The sequence below is a fragment of the Girardinichthys multiradiatus genome, chromosome 11, assembly GCF_021462225.1.
Source record: "Girardinichthys multiradiatus isolate DD_20200921_A chromosome 11, DD_fGirMul_XY1, whole genome shotgun sequence".
In the NCBI taxonomy this organism is placed as follows: Eukaryota; Metazoa; Chordata; class Actinopteri; order Cyprinodontiformes; family Goodeidae; genus Girardinichthys; species Girardinichthys multiradiatus.
Window position 1 is genome coordinate 11,318,686 of NC_061804.1, and position 21,375 is coordinate 11,340,060.

The window sequence follows — 21,375 nt, forward strand, 5'->3', positions numbered from 1 at the left end:
ACTACAACACTGAGAGAATGTCTGTCCAAGCGGATGTTATCAGTTAATCGGATGGAACAAATTTAAATCTAATAAACCATTAATCGACAATTAATCGTAAAACAATTATTTGTTTGCATCCCTAAATATTAGCAGTTGATTACATTAGATCAATTAGATCCGTTACTGGGGTAACGAAGGTATTATAAACCGAGCAATTAAACATTAAATGCTCCAAATTAAGCAACAAATATAGCTTTTGAGAAGAGAACAAAACACATGAAAATATGTGTATTTCTCTTGCGACTTTGGAGGTTTCTTGTTCGAATCAGTTTTCCGAGAAGTCCTCCGATCACACCTGGCTGTTCTTGGTGGGACCAGCATCAGTTTTCCAGCTCTGATCCAGGCAGCTCTGATCCAGGCAGCTCTGATCCTCTTCACTCCAGGAAAGTAGTGCAATCTGCTGGGTTTCCTTAGACAGAAAAACGTTTTATCCAATTTGAATAAATAACTAACTCTGACTGCACTGTTCAATTGTTAGGATTAATTGGAATGTATGAACCTGACTGTTGTGAAGTGCCATGAGACGACGTGTGGTGAATTGGCGCTATATAAATAAAACTGAATTCAATTGAATTGAATGGAAAATAGTGCAGACTAACTACTGCTGTCATAGTGTTGCTGCACCAGCAATGCACCGTTCCACCATATTAACGCTGTTTTTAGCTTGGCTTCTACCTGAGCAGTTTATCATTGAAACTCACACAATGACTGACTTGAGACTTCTCCTTTGACATCATTTCCGGACGAATTTGGACTGCAAAATTTAACATCAAATTATTTTATGTCACAATTTTGTTTGATCATGTCTTTAATCTTAATATCATGTCAATTACTACCCAATTCCTTCAATATTAAAGATGTTTTCTTTCAATTTCTGCATTTATGGTAAAAGCGTGTCACAGACACAGACACAAATATTTATTGAGCAGAAAAAGCTCAAACTAAATCAACTAATTCTCAGGTTCTCTAAATATTAAAACTTGTTTAATAATCTGAAGCAAAACAATAGAGAGATCTATAAAGCAGTATACATTTTATTTGACTTTTCAAAAGGAATGTAGAGTTTTAGTAGATAATATATTTGTTACCCAGTTGGACTTCCTGCTGCTACCAGTAGCACCCTACAGAATAAAAACCTTATAATTCAGATTTGACAGAACCAAGTTCTATTTATGGGTCGGACCCTCCCGGTTTTAGCAGAAATTATATTTTTGTATCGTTTTAGTTTTTCCAAAGCAATTATCTGTGGAAGCAGGCTGTTCACGGCCAAGGTTAGGGTGTTTTTTCTTTTTAGCAGGAGATTCTATAAAATCAACTCAACTAACAGCATCTGTCCTTCACAGAATGATCTCCATCCTCCTTGTGTTTGCAGCTCTGAGCTTCATTGACTTCAGCTGAAACTATTTCAGAATGAAAACCAGATTTGGAGCATGCTTTGAGACTTGGTTTTATATAACTCACACAAGAACAATGGTTCAGAAACAATGGAGGGCTGCGCTTCTTCAGCTCTGCTCATGTTCCAAATCACTCTTTTTATGACTAACCTGGTGCTTTATCATTTTCCTTTTTATGGCAGCTAGATGGAAACCTAGACAATAGCAGCACTCATAAACTGAGGATTATCCTCATTTAGGCACTGCTTTTGTCCTACATTTTCAATACTAGTGCACAATCTGCCAGATGGTACTGTAAACACTCACTCCAGAATGTTAAATTTCTCTTCTAAAAAGAGCTCTCCATACATAAAGCTGCGCTTTTAAAACCCAGGCTTTTCCTCCTCTCTCTCCTCTTTTGTCCATCATGAAAATGCGGGTCTATTTGTTCAAATGAGGTGACACACAGAGGGTTTGCGATTTGGGGTGTTGGTGGACATTACCTTGGGCGTCTTTTTTCCCTGCTCCCTGTGGACAAGGCCTTTGGTGGTGGAGGAAGGGAAGCTTCTCAGTCTTATCAGCAGGACAGCACCCAGTGCTCTAATCACCAGGTCCCAGAGACAGCTGGAGGTAAAGGGACAGGGGATGGATGTGCAACACCCAAAGAGGGGCAGAATCAGAAAGGAAGCAAGAAAAGGAGAAGGGAAAAAGCTGAGTTTATACTTCTATGGTTGCATCAAATGACAGCTACTTTCCAGTCCATTGCATAGCCGAGTAGAAATCATTTCAGTGAAGAGACAAGTGCAGATCTTTGGTGATGTAATGGGGAGACTTGGCAGAGGCATCACAAGTCTTTCCTTACCAGGAGCAGTTGTTAAAGGGAATGCACTCATCATATGTAGCAGAGATGGATCTGCTGTGATTTTTCAATTCAATGTAATGATTCCAAAGGGAAACTAAATGTTGTTCCAACTCAAATTATTCAAGGTTCTTCAAGGAGTCTTGATAGATGTCATGTAATGGTCTGTTTTACAGCAGAGGCCTCTGACTCTGACATTCTGTTGTTCTGTTACAGTCTTGAGTGAGTCTTTGCCACACAAAAATTAATTTCAGTTTTAATTCTTGATCAAGATTAGCAGGCCATGATTCCTTTGCAGGTTTAGAAGCCACCTCAGAAGTCTAAACCACGCTGCTGTCTGGTTTAGACCAGTCCAAGCATCGTTTGCTTTCCTTCACGACTAGAACGAAGGAGTAAAAAGGCAGATGAGGATCTGACATAGGGAGATAAAAAGCGCCCAGCTCACAATCAGAACGACTGTCAATTTACCTGCTGATTGATATTTTGATACCACCATGTCAGCTATACCTTGCTAGTGCTGTGTTGGAATCCATTTTCCCTTCAGAATCCTCTTAATTCTTTGGTTCATTTATTCATCTGGGTGTCAGAAACATTCCTCAGAGTTTTTGGTCCAAATTGACATGATGGCATCACACTGTTGCTGCAGATCCGTTGACTGAACATCCATGAAGGAGTCTGGCACCAACAACCATGCCGCTCAAACTCACTTAAATCCCCGACTTCCCCACTGTGATGCTTAGTTTAAACTACAGCAAGACGTCTAGATGCATTGAGTTGCGGCCATGTGATTAGTGTTAAACAACTGTTGAACAGGTGGACCTAATGAAGCATACAGTGAATGTTCCAACCTTCGCCAATATCTACAACCTGTTGCTAGCAACCAGAACATTGACATTTAAAGAGTGCAGTGCCACAGTTGGACAATTTACTGATAAAATGGCTTTAGATGTCATTTGTTTACACTTGGTTTTATATATTTGGATCAGATTACAGATGCACGCAGCATTTTGCAGGTTTGTCTCTGTAAACAGCGCTAAACAGTATTTGGTCCACTTTATAAATACATACTACTTCTTCACAGAAAACTGCTCTCGAGAGGGGAGAGAAGTCATATTTTGACCTTATTTCTGTTCTATTTTAAACAAAACCTACTACAGAGATGACGTTAGGCCATCCCATATTAGTTTTCATCTTGTCCTAAATGACTGCATGTTTCTTTAATGATAAAGCTCCAGCCCCCACCCGCATGAATTGAGGGTACCATTTGATGCTGCACAGTTGCTGTAAAAGAAGTTTACTTATCTCTACAGCTCAGGAATGTAAGTTTCACTCATCACTTGTCAGGAGACAAAATAATAAGAGACATGTGCAGAAGAGACAACCCTTAATTACTTAAATCCCTGCTGGCAGCATTCCTGTCTCCTGATCCTGTGTTAGCTACATAATAGGAAAACGCTGTAGGCCATAAATAACAGATTAATATTTTATCTCAATGCTTTGAAGCCAAAGGAGATCCAGGTATGGTTGCAACCTTAGAGCTCACTGCAATACAGCCAACAGTGCTCCGGTTTCCACACTTGATGTGGCGCTGCTTAAAAAGAAAGGCAATAGGGTTGCTGCGATTGATAATTAGTTTTTAATGTGTCAAAGTCATCATGTCCAATTTCATGCCCTTTGGGCAGCTGATCACAGATTTAATCAACACATTACTGCTTGCTGTACTTAAACCGATTGCAGGGAGTCAGATGGGACGGTGTGTTTGTGAGATGGAGGAGCAGGAAAGAAAGGTTGTCAGCATGTGCATCCATCCCGACAACATCCCTCTTTGATGGACACTGACTGTGCGTTCCAACCCATTAACCAAGAGCAATGATTGAAGATGACGTGTTTGGAAGTGTTTGGAAGTGCGCCTTGTTGAAGGAAGTGTTTGTTATAGTGTTTCTATTGAAGGGAAGAGAGTCAATGCCTCACATAATGAATGCAAATGGCAGCAGGCCTGGTTTGTTTAGTAAGGCTGCTCTCTTCGTTCTGTGGACCATTTGGAGGCTCCCATTTAATAATCAGCAAATATATCGGTTTAGATTAATCTGTTAATTTTCCTTCTTTGCTTTTTGCACCATAATTACATTTAAAGCTGGAAAATAGCAACATTCTTAGTGTTTTTTTAATGAATGTTTGACTTTCTGTCCTGCAAGCAGTGAGATGAAATTTAAAAAAGATGTCCACATATAACATCAGTTTTAAAATGGTGGAAGAACTCAAACATTAATTAACTACATAAGCACTGCTCCGTATTGTGTAGAGTATTTGTAGTTTTTTTAATTAGCTATAGAAGCTGTAGTTGTAGTTAGCATTTAGCAGGCTAGTTTGTGTTGACTGGCTCCATCACTGAGCTTAAAGGCCTTCTGGACAAGCCTCAGGTTAGTTTGTTACTTAGCCAGGTTAGCTGCCATTGTACCGAGCCTTTATTGCTGTTTTCCAGACGAACTGATGCTAAATCTTGTAGCTTGTTGTGACAGTTTTTGTAAATTTCAATGAACTTTAAAATCACAGTCTGCAAAAAGTAGCATTAGGTGTTTGATAAGCTGATGTCAGCCTGTTAATTAGCCAAGTTTGTATTGTACCATCAGACATGCCAGGTTTGGTTGCTTGTTGTAAATGTTTTTTATCCAAACAGTGTTTTACAGTCATGGGTGGGACTCTTTTGGCATACCAGGCTTCACTTCCAAAACTGTCAATTTTACCTTTTTACTGTTATGTCATCCTACATTGCTGACTGACAGCTCACAGGAACACTTGTGGGAGGGTTATCATTACCATGTGTCTCATGGTATGCCATTAAGAACATCTGAATTGCAGCTAAGTTTACTTGTTATCAATCCATGACTGTTTAAAACTGCCCCAGGCCTAATAGAAACATGACTTTTCTCTATAACAATCCCACTTACAGGGTACAAACATCTTTTCTGGTCACAGTTTCTCCAATCACTTTTGATCTTTTCAGACCCTTGTTTTTGTCCTGATTACTTTTCCAAGTTGTTCTTTATAACTGCCCACAACATTTAGACTAAGTTGTGAGTCTGCAGAGTTGCGGGAGAGACAGACAATCAGCCAACTGGAGCCAGAAAGAAGTGGAAGTGTTTATCTTGAACTACTTACCTTCATGGCTGTGAGTCAAATGTGGAGAGAGACATTTGGAGGTAGTGGAGGCCTTTATTAAATGCAGCTCAGGCCCTGGTGAAGCCCTGGCTAATGTCCCTATCATCTCTGGAGTGGGCCAGCGCCTGGCTTTGTGTCCAAATGATTCATGTTTAATGCATCTCTGCAGTCCTTGTCATTTAACCTCACCTCTGGAGGTTGCAGTCGGGGTGGGTTAGCAGAAAGCTCACACAAGGCCCACGAGGGGCAGAGCGGCCATGCACTTATTCTTCACCTGCTCTCTATTTGCTTAACATGGGGAGAGCTCCTCCATGTTTTTCCTGTTGCCGTTCAATCTCCCCACAGCAAACCCTGCGCATCACACACCGTGAACTTGAACTCCAGGGTGGTCCGGGGTTGAATATGTGGCAGTCTCTGAAGCACTTTGTTACTCCACACTGTGTACTATGCTTGAATGCATAAGCAGGGGACCACTGCTGCGATGCAGAGAGACTTAGCAGTTTGCTCTTCTGGTGAGTGCTGGAGCTTTGGTAAAAGCTTTTATGGTGAAACCCAAGGCTGTCAAACACGATCAAGATTTTGTCAAACAGAATAAGCACTGCGTTGGAGCAAAATAGCTGCATCTTTATCACATTCAGCGCTCTGAAAAAGTATTCATCCCCATGAAGATTTCTGCTGTTGTGTCAAATTTTACCATCAGACGAAGCACCAAGAGTAAATACAGAACACAGTGAATCCAAATGATCATTTCCTCTGTTAAAGGAAGAATCCTATTTAAACCAACCTGGCTTTGTGTGAAAATATAATTCTGCTTGCAATAATTGGGAGTGAGTGTTTTATATCACTGTGGAGGTATTCTGGCCCACTCTTCTTCCCAGACACATTGCAGAATGTTTCAGCATGGACGTCCTGTTTATGATCATCTGTATCAGATTTGGACGAGGCCAATCCAAAAACCGCTGTTTTGTTTTTGTTTTCAGTCAGTCAGGGGTGGACATCCTGGTATGCTAATGCATAACTCAAGTGTGTTTGAGCTTTAGGTCACAAACTGACTGAAAGACATTCTCCTTCAGGAGTTCCTGGCAGAGAGATTACTCTAACTTCCGCTAATGCTAGCCTACGCTGCTGATACATCGAGGCCAAGTGGTGTTGTCAGCTATGGAGGTAAAATAACAGGAAGTGTCAAAAGTGTGGGACCTATTTAAATTTAAAAGAAAAGAAAGTACAGCGCAGTGCATGTATATAATAGCACATGATGCAACATCTGATCAGGAAACATCTGCTCCAGTGGCAGAGCTTCTGACATGTTGATGTTAGAACTTTGTTTTAGCTTCAGATGCATCATTTGCTACAAATGTTTGTGTACACTAAAGACATACTATATTGTTGCATTTAAGCATTAAAAAGTTGATTTTTGCTTAAAAAAAGAAATTTAATTATTTGTTTACCTGCATTTTCTCTTCCAAATATTTATATCACTCCTAAAATAGGCTCAAGTAGTTCAATGAAGAATCTGCAGAATGTGCCAATTTTTTATCCAATTACTTGATTAATTGTGAGGCCTAGGAGAGTTCCAAGACTTTAGATCTTATTCTTCTGTGACCTCCTGGAGGAGTCCTTGATGAGCTCTTGGAATAATTTTGGTAGGCCAGACACTCCTGGGAAGGTTCTCCACTGTTCCATGTTCTCACTATGGTACTCTGGAGTCCAAAAGCCTTAGAAATTGCTTTGTAACACTTTCTAGACTGATGGATGTCAGTGAATGTTCTAGAATTTCTATAGATTGGGGTACGATGTGTTGCTTTTTGGATAAATTGTAACATACTTTGTGCTCAGACATGTGTATTTATTTGCTTTCTAAATTCAGCAGATCATGCATTAATCAGACTTGCCTGTGGGTACTGAAACTGAATTCAGATTTTTTTTAAATAAGGTTCATCAGTTCATTTATGATTTGACAACGGTTCCACATATGCCCAGAATGGTCTGGATAACCATAATAATTTGAAAATTTTGTATTTTTGTTATTAAAATGTATGTACAGTACAGACCAAAAGTTTGGACACACCTTCGCATTCAAAGAGTTGTCTTTATTTTCATGACTATGAATATTGTAGCTTCACACTGAAGGCATCAAAACTATGAATGAACACTTGTGGAATTATATACTGAACAAAAAAGTGTGAAACAACTAAAAATATGTCTTATATTCTAGGTTCTTCAAAGTAGCCACCTTTTGCTTTGATTATTGCTCCGCACACTCTTGGCATTCTGTTGATGAGCTTCAAGAAGTCGTCACCTGAAATGGTTTTCCAACAGTCTTGAAGGAGTTCCCAGAGATGCTTAGCACTTGTTGGCCCTTTTGCCTTCACTCTGCGGTCCAGCTCACCCCTCCAGCAGAGGTGACTCTTGGTCTTCCTTTCCTGGGGCGGTCCTCATGTGAGCCAGTTTCTTTGTAGCGCTTGATGGTTTTTGCGACTGCACTTGGGGACACTTTCAAAGTTTTCCCAATTGTTCGGACTGACTGACCTTCATTTCTTAAAGTAAAGATGGCCACTCGATTTTCTTTACTTAGCTGCTTTTTTCTTGCCATAATACAAATTCTAACAGTCTATTCAGTAGGACTATCAGCTGTGTACTGTATCCACCTCCTGCACAACACAACTGATGGTCCCAACCCCATTTATAAGGCTTGAAATCCCACTTATTAAACCTGACAGGGCACACCTGTGAAGTGAAAACCATTTCAGGTGACTACCTCTTGAAGGTCATCAACAGAATGCCAAGAGTTTGCGGAGCAGTAATCAAAGCAAAATTCAATTCAATTCAATTCAAAGATACTTTATTGATCCCCGAGGGGAAATTAGAATTCCAGTACAACCCATCCGGGGACGGGTCACCGAGGCTTTGCTGCCCACTCACAGGCGCTGCCCTTAAAGGTGGCTACTTTGAAGAACCTAGAATATAAGACATATTTTCAGTTGTTTCACACTTTTTTGTTCAGTATATAATTCCACATGTGTTAATTCATAGTTTTGATGCCTTCAATGTGAAGCTACAATATTCATAGTCATGAAAAGAAAGACAACTCTTTGAATGAGGAGGTGTGTCCAAACTTTTGGTCTGTACTGTATATATCTGATACATTTGAATGTGACTGAGGAAATTGAGGATAAATTGTTACACATTGCTGTGAAAAAGTGTCTGCCCCCTTAGAAAATTCTTCAGATTTTTTTTTTACTTCTTTCTCATCCTGTTTTTTTTCTGCAAAGGCAGCCTTCCTCTCACTCCTCCTCTCCCTCACTCCCACTCAATCTCTGAATCTCGTTCTTGCTCTGGATAATGGTAATTAGAATATCACCATGATTGAAATTTGGCAAAACTTGAAGAGAAAATAGGTTTTCTAATCAAAAGCTGCCTCTTAGCTGGAATCCTGATGCTTCCTTGGCTGGAAAATGTTCTTCCATGATGAGGGCATAAATGACTGCCAGACTGTACTGAAGGCCAGCTCTCCTCTGTTTGCAGCTCAGGCTGATTTCACTGATGCTTCCTGTTTCTGTCATTTATTTATTCTCAGGTTTTTAGATGACCTGCTGTAAAGAATGTTATTTTCTTGCTTTTGAATGAAGATTTTAATTTCAATAATGGGTGAATGGGTGGTTGCTTTGCATGAAGTGGGAAATCTTTGCAGAAAACTGTAAACCAATTTAAAATCAATGCATTAAACTTGTTGCCAAACTGACTAAATTTGGTGGGCATTACCTTTAATAAGGCATCAGTAAATATTAAATGAGGACAAATTTAAATGTAAGAAATTTTACATTTGTTTCAAAAATAAACTATTTAGTTGTTTTTGTTTTTTATTGAATTTATTGTAATTATATATATATATATATATATATATATATATATATATATATAATCATGATTTTTGTCATAATAAAACCTCCATAGTGAAACACTGATAAATACTAGATGTTTGCCTGTTTTCAAATCACTAAATCAAAACATCCAAAAGCTGAGAAATGATCATGTTTGTCCAGGAAGTTGGCTTGGAGCGACAGCTTCCTGGAGAGTCGTAGTTCCCTTGCAGTTGAACGCTTAAACTCATAGTGGGACTTTGTGAAAATATGGCATTTCATTTTAATGTAGTAACATTCATGTTGAAGTAACAACTTAAATTAACCTCATCTCTCTGTAAAACCCTTGTTTCTTGGACGATGTTAAAATGTTGCAATAATTGTAGCTGGGGTTGGTCTTTTTGATATTTCTTTTTAACTTGCCATAAATGATGTCTCAGAATGATGCTGAAAGTTGATTTGTTGTCCTTTAAATCAGAAATCCAATAGTTGTTTTTCAAAAAACAACTATTGAATTTAATGTTTTCTCCAAGAGGAAAACGGCATGTTCTCTGCATTATTTTCATGTTTCCAGCATGCCACACTATGTTTGTGGAAATCAACCTAAAGCTGGTGTTTTAAGGCTAATCTCCCTTTGTTTTTTTGTTTTTTTTGCCCCACCCCACGCCTTTCCTGTTTTCACCTACCCAACCCGATCAACCCAGGAGTTGCACAGGAACCAGGTAGGCTCTTTCTACTTGTTTTCCTTTCCTCCTCACCACATCTTCCCACAACTTCCAGCTTTTATGCTTCATTCATTCATGTAGCCTTTTAGTATAGGAGACCAACATTTCCACAATCCAACAAATAGGTTTTCAGTTCAATGTTTAGATCTGTGATCACAGGCGTCTCAAGAGTGAAGCAAGTGGAGCAGCGGCTTACCCATGTGAAGACCCAGATATGTCTGATCGCTTCCTGCAGTCAAATAAATAATAAAATAAAAATTATTTTCATTTTAACCAGCAAGCAAAAAATAAATAGTAGAAATAGTTGCTAAATTTTATGCCAACCCTCCTTCCCCTCAGAGTTGGTTCGATCCAACTCGCCGCCAAAACGTGACCTCTTCAGTCCGGGAAGGTACAGGAAAGGTAAAATGAACTGGATCTCCTATCAGCTTATTTAGTGTTATAACAGTAATTCTCTAACTATGAATGAGATAATATGCGATCTCTGGAACAATAGGAGGGCTACACCACTGTCTCCATGCTCCCTGTGAGATGCCGGAGCGATCCTGGAAGTTCAGTTTTTCCCCTGACAATGATTCATTAGTGGTTTATATATGTTGTGATTTGACTGGGTCTTTTCCCCCCTGGGGGGCCACCATGTGGTGGCTGGCTGACATAACTGCTTCGACATTTCACAATATAATCAGGTACCCATATCTGTTATGGTTTAAACTGTAATAAATACATAATTAAGAGTCTGAATTAAAAATAAACCTTGTTTATTTTGTTTAATCATGAAACCATGAAGTATTTTGATATTTAACCCGTTATTTTATATTTCCTGCATCTTCCAATAGGACGAACATCTGATTGGTTAACCTGCACAGCAGTTTTAGAGCAAACCAATCACAGTCTACAGCAGTGTTTACACCATCCACTGTCTGTGATGGCTTAGGCTGACGGACAAAATGAATTCACTATGTGCTGCAACACAGAAAAAAATAAATAAATGCTAAAATAAATAAGTCAGATTTTTAATATTGTTTTTTCTTCTTGATTATTTATATTTTTTTCCAAATTCCTAAAAAATTATATAACTCAATGAATTTATTTAAATGTGGCACTGCTGGACCTACATAAACTGCTGCTTTTACGTTGTGGTTGACCTTTCTTCAGTCTCACTCTTCTTCTCTCACATGCTCATATTTAGGATCCTCTCTGACTTCTCCACAGAACATTTCCCATGAATCTAATGTTGAATTTATTGTTGCCGATGGTTTTCTGTCGATGCTTATGAATGCTGCCATTCATGTCAGACATACTGTGATGGTATACTCTGCACATACAGGTCCTTCTCAAAATATTAGCATATTGTGATAAAGTTCATTATTTTCCATAATGTCATGATGAAAATTTAACATTCATATATTTTAGATTCATTGCACACTTACTGAAATATTTCAGGTCTTTTATTGTGTTAATACGGATGATTTTGGCATACAGCTCATGAAAACCCAAAATTCCTATCTCACAAAATTAGCATATTTCATCCGACCAATAAAAGAAAAGTGTTTTTAATACAAAAAACATCAACCTTCAAATAATCATGTACAGTTATGCACTCAATACTTGGTCGGGAATCCTTTTGCAGAAATGACTGCTTCAATGCGGCGTGGCATGGAGGCATTCAGCCTGTGGCACTGCTGAGGTCTTATGGAGGCCCAGGATGCTTCGATAGCGGCCTTTAGCTCATCCAGAGTGTTGGGTCTTGAGTCTCTCAACGTTCTCTTCACAATATCCCACAGATTCTCTATGGGGTTCAGGTCAGGAGAGTTGGCAGGCCAATTGAGCACAGTGATACCATGGTCAGTAAACCATTTACCAGTGGTTTTGGCACTGTGAGCAGGTGCCAGGTCATGCTGAAAAATGAAATCTTCATTTCCATAAAGCTTTTCAGCAGATGGAAGCATGAAGTGCTCCAAAATCTCCTGATAGCTAGCTGCATTGACCCTGCCCTTGCTTTCATCCGAAAAAAGTACTTTGGACCACTGAGCAACAGTCCAGTGCTGCTTCTCTGTAGCCCAGGTCAGGCGCTTCTGCCGCTGTTTCTGTTTCAAAAGTGGCTTGACCTGGGGAATGCGGCACCTGTAGCCCATTTCCTGCACACGCCTGTGCATGGTGGCTCTCGATGTTTCTACTCCAAACTCAGTCCACTGCTTCCGCAGGTCCCCCAAGGTCTGGAATCGGCCCTTCTCCACAATCTTCCTCAGGGTCCGGTCACCTCTTCTCGTTGTGCAGCGTTTTCTGCCACACTTTTTCCTTCGTACAGACTTCCCACTGAGGTGCCTTGATACAGCACTCTGGGAACAACCTAGTCGTTCAGAAATGTCTTTCTGTGTCTTACCCTCTTGCTTGAGGGTGTCAATAGTGACCTTCTGGACAGCAGTCAGGTCGGCAGTCTTACCCATGATTGGGGTTTTGAGTGATGAACCAGGCTGGGAGTTTTAAAGGCCTTGGGAATCTTTTGCAGGTGTTTACAGTTAACTCGTTGATTCAGATGATTAGGTTCATAGCTCGTTTAGAGACCCTTTTAATGATATGCTAATTTTGTGAGATAGGAATTTTGGGTTTTCATGAGCTGTATGCCAAAATCATCCGTATTAAGACAATAAAAGACCTGAAATATTTCAGTTAGTGTGCAATGAATCTAAAATATATGAATGTTACATTTTCATCATGACATTATGGAAAATAATGAACTTTATCACAATATGCTAATATTTTGAGAAGGATCTGTATATAAAAACGGTTTCATCTCAGACTAACTGGATATATATTTCTTGTTCTTACATAGTGCCGATGCATCCATGTGTATCTGTTATCTTATTGTGGTGCAGACTGCGGTCTCCTGCAGGGAGGGACTCCATTTTCATTTCTAACAGCTATTTACTAAATCTCTTCCATTTAAAATCTAATGATTAGCCCAACATTACAAACGAGGGAAAAAAGTTCCCATTACTGGTAAAAACTAAGTACATCCTCACTGCCTCCATTGGGTGTAAGAGGGAAAATAGCAGCCAGGTGATACTGATCAAATGCATTGATCATTATCAGAGGAAGCACATCTATCAAAGAAGGCATTTTGGCAGTCTATAGCATACACGTGTGTGTTAAAACAATGCCAGGATGAAAGGATATCAGCAAGATTTCCCAACAATTGATTATGACCAGCCAGGAAACATTTCAGACAGTTGCCAATTTTCTCAGTTGTGGACGTTTCATGATATCCAGGCCAAGGTCTGAGCATGCAGCTCAGAGAAATGACCAAACAAAAATAACCTTACAGGCCTCAGTTATCAGGTCAAAGTTCATGACAGGAGAAAGACTAAACAAGCACAACTTGTATTATGAAATGGTTTTAAGAGAAAGCCTCCTCAATAAACAACTAAACTGACAGCACGGTTTGCAAAGCTGTCTCTAAACAAAACAAAGCCTCTGAAACAGGGTTGTTTGAATAACTTAAGCACGGTAGTGGAGGGGTCATAATTTGACACTTTTTAAAGTAATAATTTGTCATATCATTTAATTAATATGCACATTCCCTCTTATAAATAAAATTATTTGAAATCTGAAATGTAGAAGCAGTTGCAATAGCCCAGTCAAAGTCCAGACGTATTGACCCAATTGAAATGCTGTGGTGGGATTTTCACAGAGCTGTGCAGAAGCAAATATCTGAAAACCTCAATAAATTGAAACAAAGTTGGAAAGAAGAGTGGCCCAAAGTTCCTCAACAGTGATGTGGGAGACAGATCAAGTCAGATGGAGAATGACTACTGGATAGTAGCTAATGAAGCAGCTTTTCTAAGCACCTGAATCATAAAGTTCACTAAGTTTCTCCCACGACTGAACTGACAGTCAGAACTTTTCTTTAAATCTCTGTATGCATTTTACCTCTTAAAAACCCACCTTTCCAAGAAAGGTATGTGGATTCACCTCAAATCTTTTAATGCTGTCTTTGTTAATGCCTTCACCCCACCCCGTCTTTCTTTTTAATCCAATTAGCAGTGCTGGTGACAGTTATTTATAAGTGCATGAATTAGAAGTGAAAAGAACTCGTCCCTTGGGGCTGACTGGATGGAGCGCAGCCTTTGAAAAGCTTTTTTCTTGATCACAAACCTGCACTGCAGCTGATCTCCATCATGAGGCAACAACAGAAACCTCCAGGCCAAGGATGATTGCTGACCTTCTGTCCTCAACCTGAAAACCAAATCAGTGCCTGGTTTCTGTCCTCAGAATCGATGAACTCCTTTCATGTTTCAGAGATGGGTTTTAAAAGGACATTTTTGACACATTCTAATTTAATGACTTTAATAAGTGCTCAGGTTGATCACAGATTTTTGCTTTCTGTCGTGTGGATTGAACCATCGGTGGTGCCAAATGAGCATGGACACAGCCAAATCTGACTTGCTTACCCTTTTGAACTCTTTGCCAATGATTGCAGTATTTCAGAGAGAGTAGAGAAAGTAATGATGGTACTGCCAGCAATCTGCTTTGAAGGTTTTAGCAACCCGTTTTAAATATGTGATAAATTTTGGAAACTATGTTTATTAGCAATGCCATTTTAGTCGACTCAGAAAGTCATAAATGTTTATGGTTAGATATTTAGTCCACAAAATAACTTTAACATGTTGTGTGTAGTTAATTATGAGACAATTAGAGAAGACAATTGATGCTCCAGATGGCTTAGAATGATTTAGTGACTTAAAGAAAGGCTAACCCCAACTTTTAGTTGGTGTTGGTTAATACATGAAAAGTTTGTATTACTTAAATTAAATATGTGAAAAATGGGAAAGTCTATGAAATTTAATGTTTAAAAAAGTCCTAAGGGATTATATGGTGTAAAGGGACCCAACTTCCTAAATCTTAAAAATAGGCTTTAACACCAGAACAAAGAAGATTCTAAAACCTCCTAGAACTGCCACGGTGAATCATTGTGTTGCTTCTCTGCTTCAGTTACATGACCAAACAAATACCACATGACAAACAGTCTACAGAAACACTAACGGCAACTAGATGGAAATAAACATTGGTTATTAATATCAGTCCAGTTTTACTTATGGCACCGATATTAAAAATGACTAACATCAGCTGATACCGCTATTAATATCAATATATCATGCATCCCCACTACTTTTACTTGTTTTCAGCAGTTTTATCAATTCTATGTGAAACAATAATTGACCAGCGTAAGACAATTAAAATAAATGAAGCTTAGGGTGGCGTGTGGTGTTGCAGTGGAGCACGCCCCATGTACCCGACCTCCGGACCTTTGCAGTATGTCCATCTGCCGCTTTTCTACTATGAATAAAGGCCACTAGTGCAGCAAGAAATATCTAAAAAAAAAAAGAAAGAAAGGATTTCACTATAAAATTAGCTACTCCAGGATAATTGCATTTGAAGCTATATGCAAAAACATGGAGTTGCTAACAACATTCACAAAAATGAAAACATCTTTCCTTCTTTAAAAAATTTTTGGAGCATTTACATTAAATAAGCGATAATGTGATGCCTGAAGCCTGTGTAAACATTTGATTGAGCTGACTGAAAAACACCAGGTAAAACAGATAATTAGATCTGCCGTAATACAGAATGCTACAGGAGATTTGTCCTGCCCACATCCATCATTATCTGTTGAAGTTGCTGTCTTATTCCATGTTCCAAACTCTTGCTTATCGCATTGTGGAGCTGATTTTTGTTGCACTGGGGACAGTGTGTACTGTATTTTCCCGACTATAGAGTGCACCTCAATATAAGCTGCACCCACAAAGTAAAAAAAAAAAAAATTGAAATGTACATATTTAAGCCGCACCGGGCTAAAAGCCGCTGATATCGACTGAACTGATTACATAGTTTAACTGAACATAACTGAACTGATTAGTTTCAGAATGGTGCCTGTAGCATAAAAGTGAAAGTGCTGATCAAACAAATCAGAAAAGTTATTGATTGGTTTATTCATCGTCCTCCTGCACACTGAAACCACTGAAGTCATCTTCTTCATTGTCGGAGTTGAACAGCCTCAGAAGAGCTTCGTCACGTACCTTTTCTGTGTCGATGTCAGTGTTGCTCCCGTGTCGCTGTCATCCTGGGCTAAAGCTGGCTCTGAAGCTGTGGTGCCCTCTTCATGCAGCAGTCCAGCCTTTCGGAACCCATTGGTGATGGTAGATTCCTTCACACTGCCCCACGCTGTTAGGATCCACTGACGGACAATTATGCTCTTCGCATGCGGCCAGATTTTGTGAAGGATTTATCACTGCTAGTCATCCAAGCCTCCCATTCACCCGGAGTGCTGCTTTAAACGCTCAATTCACACTGATGTTCTGGGGTTGCAAAAACTTTGTTGTACCTCCAGGAATCACAGCATGAATTGAGTTGGTTCTCTTGATGACTGCTTTCACTGAATTGGTGATGGGCCCTCAAACTATCCAAAACAAGCAGCGCTTTTTTATGGTGAAAAAATCCTCTTGGGCGCTTTCTGTAGCACTCTGTTAACCAGTCCTTCATTAGACTTTCTAGCATCCATCCTTTCTTGTTGACTTTAACCATGATGTCCTTCAGGAGTTGGTCTTTTGGCATAGTTTTGCGCTTAAAGATTACTATTGGGGGAAGCTTCTTTCCAGAGGCGGTGCAGCCCAGGACACAGGTGAAATGTGTCCTCTTGTGTCTGGTGGTTTTCACCATAATGATGATGCACCTGTCTTGTTTACAGTCCCGGTCAGAGGCAGATCAAATGTCAATGGCACTTCATCCATATTTATAATGTTGTCTGGTCCTATGGCGTTCTCCGTGATCTTTGTTTCAACAAATTGTTGAAAATTTACCACTTTTTCCTGGTAATCCATGGGGAGTTGCTGACAGAGAGTTGTCCGCAAATGATTTGGCTTTCGACCAGATTTACACAGTGGATACACCTCGGCCACCTGCTTTCTGAGTGTTAACCCAGCCCTCAAGAACATTTTCAAGTTCAGGCCACCTGCTTTTATTTCCTCTGGAAGCCTTTCTAGTCTTTTTTTGGCATTGAATGAATTCTTCCTGCTGCCGTCTCCAGCGCCGAACCATGGATTCATTCATGCCTAGCTTTGGTGCGGCAGCTCTATTTCCTTCCTGTACTGCCAGATCGATTGCCTTCAACTTAAATGCAGCATCATATGAACTTCTTCGTGTGGTTTCCATGATGAGTGGGTACGGGTTTGAAAAAAAATCTCTGTCGTGCCTGCTGCTTGCAAGTGCTAAATGAAAATTAGTGCTGTCTTCTTCTTTTTTTCACTTTCTGCTAAAGCGCCCCCTGGTGGGTGAGGAAAAATCCACAGAAAAGCCGCACCTCATTATAAGCCGCATGGTTCAAAGCATGGGAAAAAAGTAGCGGCTTATAGTCTGGAAAATACGGTAATTATCCACAAAGCTCATGCCTAAAGTTATGTTGAGTTAAAAAAAGACATCAAGCTGCAGAGGACCCATGCATTTACTGCAACAACATTCAATACTGATTGGACCTTATCCAAAATGGGTTGTACTCTGTACAAGCTCATTGGCATAGCAATGTCCAAATGGTAACAGTATAGCAGAGCGAGTAGCATTTTATATCGATGGGTCAAACATGCAGATCTGAAAACAGTCAGGGGTCACATATTTATTTCTTTTCAGTTCTAGCAGTAAAAGATGGTTCACAATTTAGAAACCAAATTCAAGCAACTTGAGCCAGATTCAGGTTTCAAAACGAAGACTTGAAATGTAAACATAGTGTGAGTGTAACATAGTGTAACAACTGAAAACTGTAACCTAGAAATATGAATTAAGCAGATACGGAAGGATGGAGCTACGTGACTGAAGCAGGTTGACATCAGCAGGATCTGACATTGAGCTTAAGAAAGATGTCAGTATACATTTGGGGAGGATCATTTATGAATGAGGAGTGTTGTAATGGGGAGGAATGGGAAACTAAAAACTTTGAGGAAAATACGATACAGGGTAATGTTATGGAACGTTACGAAGGCGCAATAAAGAAAGCATACAGTGTTTACAGAGATTATTGACTCTCGAAAAATATCTTAATGCGCCTTTAAAAGATTTCCTGCTGTTCTCAATTAGAAAAATATCAGCAAACAAAACATACATGGCACTTATATAACCACTTCCTATATATTGCTATCCAAGCAGTTCCTTGTGATTTTGAGCATGCCAACAGCAACACGGTTTTGCATATTTTTGATCATTTGTGGAGTTCTAAATTAAACTAAAGAATACAAAAACAGAATAATTTTCAAAATGTAAAAACTAGCTTGTTAATGTCATGAAAAGTAAACTTTTCTTTTTTTCTTTGTTTTGTTTCCAGTACTGATCCTGTTAGTTAAGATTAGGCAATATTGATACAGAGTACAATAACATGTTGTATTTAATCAGGATTACACGTGCTACATTTGTACTGTAAATTAGTTCCACTTAACTCACCTATCCATGACTTTCAGGACAGCATAGTCTATCCTACCAGTGTTTATCGATAGTGCAAGTCTCTGCATGTTACTGTTAATTTGCTGCGCCAACATGGGTTAACCCGTTCAAGAAGTTACTGTTTAAAATGTGCATAGCTTTATCGTTCTCATTTTATTATGACTCGACATACAGCAACATCCGTTAGTAAACACCCATCTGGTTCCTATTACTGTTGTTTTCATACAGAACAGTTTTGCTAAAGTGCTAAGCTAACGCTAGCATGTTTCCTTTCCGCTGCCATGAGACTCAATCCAACTTGCTAAATATTACATGAAAAATGCAAGTTCATAACACTTGAAATATATTAGTGCTGGGTCCAGCTATTGGAGGAGACAAGGACTGAGCAACACAGAGAAAAAAGGAGACTGTTAAAAACTCTGAATCCCTGACTGCAGTTGCTGTTGAACAGCCCACGCCAGCTCTCCAGAGCTCTGCTGTTGCTGAGCAGCCCACATCAGGTCTTCAGAGCACTGCAGCAGCTCAGTCCATGTAATTTCTCCTGAGTGCTGCCATTATACAGCCCAAGTCTGTCTCAACCTCCTCCACACGCCGCAAAGGACGTCGTAAGAGGTGCCCCTCGGCTTAATTCATCGAGGGTCTCTGCGACGCCTCAGCTTCTGCTCACGACGCCACTGAGGGTCTCGGCGACGCCTCAGCTCCTGCTCAAGTCACTGAGGGTCCGGGCAATGCTTCATATCCAGAGCACGTCACTGAGGGTCCGGGCGATGCCTCAGCTCCAGCGCACGTCATTGAGGGTCTCGGCGACGCCTCAGCTGCTGCTCCTAGTCTGCAGGCCTTCCAGGGGTTCAGTGAGGAACTGGTCCTCGTTCTGGCTTCTGAACCCAGAGACGAGGGGTTCGAGGAGGAAGCGCCACCGGATCCTGTCTCTGATATGTCTGCTGTTATGAATTGGGGTTGTTGGGTTTCTGTTTTTTTCTTATATGTTTCTCACAGTTTTTGAATCATGTTTCTGTTTATTATTTTCCTGGTCATACTTTAGCTTTTTCTTGTTCATGTTTTATCAAGTAAAATTTTTGGATCTGGTTATGCTTTAGTTTCATGTTTTTCTAGTTATATTTCTATTAGTTTGTATCCTTGATGTTCGGTTTTGCTCCTGTCACGTTGTGTTCTGTCTGTCAATTTTATTTGGTTCACCTGCTCCAAGCTAATCTGTCTCCTTGCTCCACCTGGTTCACGCTTCATAAATGCACACCTGTTGTGCACACATGTCACTTGTGTCCTGTTGTTCACGCCAAGCCTGTCTTGCCAGCCTGCCCATGTCTGTTTTTGCCTGTCTTGCCTGCCCGTTTATTGTTTTGGTTCCTGCCTCCTCCTGTGAGTGAGTTTTTTGTTATTAAATCTTATTCACTTACCGTCATGCTGCCTGCTCATCTGTATTCCGGGTTGCTCAATTTTGCAAGTACTAACACAAACTAATAAGAACATGTATACAGGTTACTTTACCTCTTGGTAGATTTTTTTGGTCTTCTGTATTTGGGGAAATTAACTGGAAGCAAATTTGGTTAAATGGGGAGAAATTTTGCATAACTAATAAAGTTAAGGAGGTTACATATAAAATTATTAATATATATCTTGTTAAAAGAAACACTGGAAAGATTTAAACTTAATATTGACTACTCTTGTACATTCTGTGAACAATAAATGGAGACAATTTGTCATTTATTTTATCAATGTACTAATGCAATGACGTTCTGGGTAGAGGTACAACTTATAAGACTGAAAACTGGACAAACACTTCAACTTATACTATGTTTTGATGATAAGGACATAAATAAAGATTTGATCTACTTCACCCAACTTCTACTCCTCCTTGGAAAATTCCACATTCACAAGAAGAAATGGACACACTCCAAACCAAACATAGGCCATTTAAACAAGGAGCTCCATTCATACTACACCACAATTGAAGGACTTGACAACAATAAGGCAATGAAAACCATCTCGATTGTAGATAAACTTAATGTGAATTTCTGATCAGTTTGCTTTCTTTTCTGTGCATTATCATTTAATTCAGTACTCAGTTGTCATACCCCTGGTAGACAAATGTTTTGTATGTTATGGTTATGGAATTCAATAAAAAAAAAAAAAAACTTTCTTCCTCTTTGCTCGTAGCTCTCCAGGCTTCACTGGGGAGGACTGGTGTATGAACATCTTGATCTCACTGGCTGAGCAAATACAGTTACTGCATCTTTGAGGAGACCCTTGATCCAATGTAAAGAACGGTCTGATGTTTGCGTATCCTGTGACTTGTATCCCAGCCACAAGGCTAGCAAGGAATACACCTGACTTTCTATCACAGACAGTAGACCATCCAAAGGTATCAGTAGTAGAGTTTAGTCAGGGGCTCAAAAACCAATCATTTGAGATCAGGAGGCCGATCAGATCATTCAGATTGGCTAAACATCCAACATTGCAATTAAAGATGAGTAAACAGACAAGCTAGGTGACTGCAGCTGTTTGTGAACATAAGGTTTATCAGGTAAGAAGATTATTTTGCGGTTTTCACTTTTTATGTTTCCTCCGTAAAAGTATAACAAAGGCTATACTGTATATGTGACAGTTGTTGGGAGAAAAAAGGCTGACGCATGCCTGTGCACAGAGTGAAAATATTATTCAGAACAGGAGCAGAAATTACATCTATCTGAAATCTACATGGAATTTTGTGTTTAAAACAACAGGCGGACTGGGTTTGACCCCGAACCTTTAAATCTTTCTGTAGGGAGCAGATTTGTTAGGTCTCCAAGCTGTGGCTCTGACAACAATTTCCCAACATTCTTTCTTCTCACTGGGCTAGGGTTCTGAGTTCAGTC

At 39.6% G+C, this 21,375-nt stretch overlaps 1 protein-coding gene across 1 annotated transcript in view; it reads left to right on the forward strand.

Moving 5' to 3' along the window:
* Window positions 1-21,375, forward strand: part of cadm1a (cell adhesion molecule 1a) — a 598,640-nt gene that overhangs the window by 383,201 nt on the left and 194,064 nt on the right. Inside the window, exon 2 of the mRNA XM_047378234.1 lies at window positions 9,998-10,015. Within this exon, the coding sequence (XP_047234190.1) occupies window positions 9,998-10,015 (18 nt within the window). The remainder of the gene's footprint in view (window positions 1-9,997; window positions 10,016-21,375) is intronic.